Source organism: Tupaia chinensis, unplaced genomic scaffold (genome assembly GCF_000334495.1).
Source record: "Tupaia chinensis unplaced genomic scaffold, TupChi_1.0 Scaffold142716_1, whole genome shotgun sequence".
Lineage (NCBI taxonomy): Eukaryota > Metazoa > Chordata > Mammalia > Scandentia > Tupaiidae > Tupaia > Tupaia belangeri.
The window spans coordinates 264548-269830 of record NW_006202562.1 but is presented as its reverse complement, the minus strand read 5'-3'; the positions used below and the strand labels follow the sequence as shown (position 1 = coordinate 269830).

Sequence of the window (5283 nt, the reverse complement as noted above, 5' to 3'; positions counted from 1 at the left end):
CTCTCTCTGTCTGTCTGGCGAGCGCACGCGCCCTACAGGGAAAATCTCCCCAAAAAAAAAAAAAAAAAAGATAAAGAACTAATGTATGAATTAGGTAAAGAATTATCTTAAAAAAAAAAAAAAAAAAAGAATTATCTTTAAAAATCACCCTTTCAGGCCAACAGGTGACATGCTGTTTAAGGCATTGGACTCCCACATGGCTGACTGGTTTGAGTCTCAGGCTTGCTTTCTCACTTTCCTTATCTCTCTGTCTCTCTCTGAACAAATTTAAAAATATTAACCAATTAATTAATTTTAATAATTTTTTGAGGTTTGTTTGTTTGTTTGTTTTACTATGGAGCGTGTGTACTTACCAGAAAGCAAGAAATCACCCCCCAGAGGGCTGACAACACTGCAATCCCTTCTCCTCCATTCTCCTCTCAGGATTTTGGGCATGTACACATGTGTGCCTGGGGAAGTTTAAAGCCACTAGGCCCAGGACTTGAACCGTGGTCAACCCTATAGAAGTCCAGCACTTTAACCACTATGCCACCTGCTGGCCTCAAATTAATTAATTCTTAGAGAAAAAAAAAAATCTTTCTTCAGGGATTATAATATGAAGACCCTGTTGGGAGTACCTGTCTCTGTATCTCTCTCTTTGTTCCTCTTTCTCTCATGGAAGAAGTCAACAAACTTAAAAATTATCTCAAATTAAAAAATAAATAAAATAAAAACTACCCTTCAGCCCAGAAATATAAAAAGCAAAAGAAGAAAAGTTTTTTGATTTCTTTTGACCTCCAACAGTGTTTAACTCTGAATTCATTACCAGTGTTCAAAAGGGTGACAATATCATATATACATGCATGCACATGCATAGACAAACAAAACAACCCACAAGAACAAACAGCAAAAGCCCGTTACCCTTTTCTGGAAAGACTGGAAGATCTGGCTACTCTAGGGCCACGCTCATGCCAGGCAGCAATAGGACAGGTTATGGCAGCTGCTGCCCCTCCAGATGGGACATGTCCTCTCCACCTCTCCAGGGCCCTCAGCACACCCTGGTCTAAATGTTAAATAGTATCTGAAAAAATGCAGCCACCATTTTCATTAAAGTAATGACATCAGTAACACACCTTTTAGTAAAATAACTAGCAGGGCACTTAATGGCAAAAACACTGACAGCATTCTCACTAAAATCAGGAACTAGGGCAGGCCCCACAACAGAGCAGCAGTTAAGCCCTGTGCATAGGGAGCTGGATCCCACACAGCTGACTGCAATTCAAGCCTTGGCATGGCAGCTTGAAAAATACACAGCCATGGGTGTGTATATGCGTGTGCCTAGAACACTAATGGGATGGAAAGATGGAGGAAAGGGGATTGTAACAAGACCATGGCTTGTTGGGGAAGGAGTTCTCTCTCTCTCTTTCTCTGGAGAATGCAGACACCTTCTCTTGTAATTAAAAAAAAAAAAAATCAAGAACTAGACAAGGGTACCCACTATCATTTCTATCATTTCACTCCCTCCTCCAAAGAAAAAGCAATCAGAAAAGAAAAAAATAAGAGACATAAAAATTGGAAAAGAGGACAGAATTCTTACTTTTTGCAATTGACACAGTCATTTACTTTGAAAACACAAAAGAACTGCAAAAACTATTATTAGAATAACGAGTATGTTGCTAGTTATAAAAACTGTAACTAATGAGACTATCTAATAAAGGATACCATTTTCAATAACAAAAAAGATTCAATAAGAATAGGTCTAAGAAATGTACAGAATTTTAAAATTCTGGTTAAAGGTGCTAGACTCTCACAAAGCTAACCACAGTTCAAGTCCCAGACCTGGTGGCTTGCTTTCTCACTTTCTCTCTGTGTCTCATTCTGTTCAAATTAAAAATAACAATAATGGTAAATAAAATAAAGGAATTATTTTAAAGAATAAAATAAACTATTAAAAAGACATTTCTGAGACAATTAGAAAATGTGTATGTGAACTGGATGTTAGATATTGTTAACACTAGATAATAAATTATTGATTTTGATAGGCATGATAATAGCATTGGGGTTATAAGCATTTCAAAAAGTCCTTATTTGTTCAAGATACATTGTAAAGTATTTATAGATGAAATAATTTTTTAAAAATAATCTAGTAATTGGGACCAGTGGGTGGCATGGTGGCTAGAGCGCTGGACACTCCCATGTGGTTGACCACAGCTCGAGTCCCAGACCTGGTGGCTTGCTTTCTCACTTTCTGTCTGTCTCTCTGTGATCAAATTAAAATAAATGAATGAATAAATAAAATTAAGGGAACCAGCAGTTAGTGTAATGGCTATGTCGCTGGACTCCCACGTAGTCAACCACGGTTCGCGTCCCGGACCCGGTGGCTTAAAACTCACTCCGGGCATGTGTGTGTGCGTGCCCAAGATCCCGAGAGGAGAATGGAGGAGAAGGGATTGCGGCGTGGCCATCCCTCCTGGGGGGTGATTTCTCGCTTTCTGTCTCTATGTCTGTCTCTGTCTGTCTGGCAAGCGCACATGCCCTATAGCGAAAACCTCTCCAAAAAAAAAAATTTTTTTTAATTAAATTAAATTAAATAAATAATTTTTTAAAATACTGCCATCACTCACTTTACAAAAATATAGGGGCAGGGGGAGATAGTGACCAGACAGTAAACCATGATGCTCTATGAGGCAATTCTCATAGGAAGGCTCCTGGTTCAGGTCCAGAGACTCTCTGAGTATGCTGGGCACACACATGCCTGTGATCTGGTGCTGCCAAAGGCCAGAGATGGATCGTGGTGTCAAGACCCTGTTGGGGTGCTTTCTCTTTCTCTGTCTTTATCTCTGTCTCTCTAGCTCATGGAAGAAAGAAATAAACTTTAAAAACAAAAAATTAGAGGGAAGGAGGGATAGATGACTCAAGAACGGTTTGGAAACCGTTCAAACTAACTGATAGCTGTGTGAAGGCTCATCATCTTCTGGTCTATACTTCAGTGCTTTAGGAAGTCCACAGTAAAGAGGTAAAAGATATGTACAGGAGGACCAAAGAAAAAGAGGGTCATAAAATATAAAAATAATTGCGAGGGTAGGCGCTTATTAAAGCACACAAAAATGCCACCTGCCAATAAAGTAATGCAAAATAAAGCTATAAATCAAAAACCATTTTCATTAAGGAGACAAAGATCAAAGTGCATGGTAATACACAGTATTAGTACGTGTGTACAGGGAATATAAATCAGTGTGACTTCTGTGGAGTCACAATGTAGCTTTAACTTGCAAGGTTATAAACACAACATCTCTTGTTCCAGTAATTTCACTTCCAGGAATTGCTTCTGCGGATATCCATCCATTCAGCAAGTGTTTTGTCTACCTACTATGTGCCAAGCACTGGAGAAACGAGGTGGAGAAAATGACTTCCCTGAAATGACGGAGGGAGGAGATACAGGTAAAGCGAGTCAGGGCCTATGCATGAATCACATTAATCATGTCAGGGGAGTGATAAGGCACACAGGGATGGGCTGGTGTGGGGAGGCTCCAAGGAGGAGGCATAGAGCAGGGCCTGAGTGAAGGAGAGGACAAAGTACGAGAGTGCCGGGTCTGCTCACACAGGAGGAAGCCAAGAGGCAACACTGATTGGGGTTTCCTTCCCTCTGTTTGGCTTTTGATTCTAACAGCCTTTGGTGTACTGAAAAGATAAGAGCACAACTCAAATGCTTCCTGTCTCCTGACAAACAAAAATTAAGCAGGTCCTTTTCATGGAGTACATTCTTCAAAGAAGGGCCCAGGAGTGACCAAACATTATTGTGCATAATCATTCGATTTGTCAAAACAAGAAATTTCCAAATCTAAGTATTAGGCCAAGCCTGTTAGTAAAAGTGTATTTCAGGCCGGATTGTGCTACAGCACTAATACAACTGGACCCATATAGAAAGGCCCAGGGTTCACATCTCAGGACCTCCCAGAGGGACCGCTGGCTGGAGCTGGGGATGATCACAGGACTCTGCTGGGAACAGTGTCTCTCTGAAGAAATAAATTACCTTTTAAAAAAAGTGCATTAAAACTAACCATAGGTTTTTAATACAGATAAACCTTCCCACAGCAAAGACAAGAAATCATTTTCACAAAATGTATTGACCGGCTGCTAGATAATTTAACACACCTGTCCTTCTGGCAGGATGGAGAACCACTGCCTTTGAAGCACCTAGAGCGGAACTTCATGGCCTTTTAAGCAACAAACCTGAATTTTCCTTTAGGAGCTACGTGAATAATCACTTTCCACAGAAGCGGCCAGTGACAGTTAAGGGCATTAGGGTAGACCCCATAAGAAATGACAGATAAACATCTGAGAACAGCACACTCGAGCTTCTTCAAACACCACCACTAAGTAGCAGGGCTTCAAACTGCCATATTCTACAAATAGCCAGATAATTAAGAAACCAGCCCATGGGAAGAGAAATGTGTCTCTGTGAAATATGCTCCAATCACAATTCTGAAATCCGCTTTACATAAACGCATTCATCTCCTACCCAAAGGCAGAACGCAAATAGCCAAATGATTTTAGGACTCCAGAGAGATTCCCAAGGAGCCCGACTCCTGCCACAGATTTGAGGACGGGCACCTGCTCCGTGAGCAGCAGGTTTCCACCCAGCAGCGAGGATGCGATGCATCCCTTTTCCCGTGGGCACTGCAAGCCATTTCACCCTTCCCCAAAGGTCCAGCAGTTCGGAGAGGCGAATGTCACTCGTGAGGACAACAGTCACCGAGAGCTCCCGAGTGAGCCACCAAGCTACCGTTATGCTTCCGCACACCGCCGCCCCCTCGGACAGGCGCCCGGTTTTGGGTTCCAGCAAAGAGGATCCAAACGGCCCTCCGCGCCCCAGCCCCTCGGGGTCCCACTCGGACTCCTCAAGGACTCCCCGCCCCCGTCCCGACACGCCTACGCCGGGTCCTGACTCCAGGCCACTCCGTACCGGTGACAGAGGGGTCCCACGGCTCACCCGGGAATAGCTGGGGGCGAGGCCGGAATGCTACGTGGGGTCCCTGAGAGTCACAGTGGGCACCAGGGCAGTGGGGATGGTGGGAAGGGGAGCTCCTGCGGGCTCCCTGGAGGAGGCTCCGGGACTCGGGGGCGGCCGGGGCTGCACCTGCAGGCCAGGTGGGGGGCCTGCCCCGTCCCTGCACGGCGCCTCACCTGCCCAGCGCCCGCTTCATGCCCGCGTCGGCGGCGCAGCGCGGCTCGGCCGGCCCCTTGCCCGCCAGGCGCAGGTTCTGCTTCAGGCGGCAGTCGGCGTCCAGCGCCGCGGCGGCC

General features: G+C 44.4%; 1 protein-coding gene across 1 annotated transcript in view; it reads right to left on the bottom strand.

The window, feature by feature from the left end:
- Positions 1-5283, bottom strand: part of ABHD12 (abhydrolase domain containing 12, lysophospholipase) — a gene marked incomplete at its 5' end in the record, with an annotated part of 98870 nt that extends 93587 nt beyond the window's left edge. Inside the window, 1 exon segment of the mRNA XM_006163653.2 lies at positions 5167-5283. Coding sequence (XP_006163715.2) covers positions 5167-5283 — 117 coding nt within the window.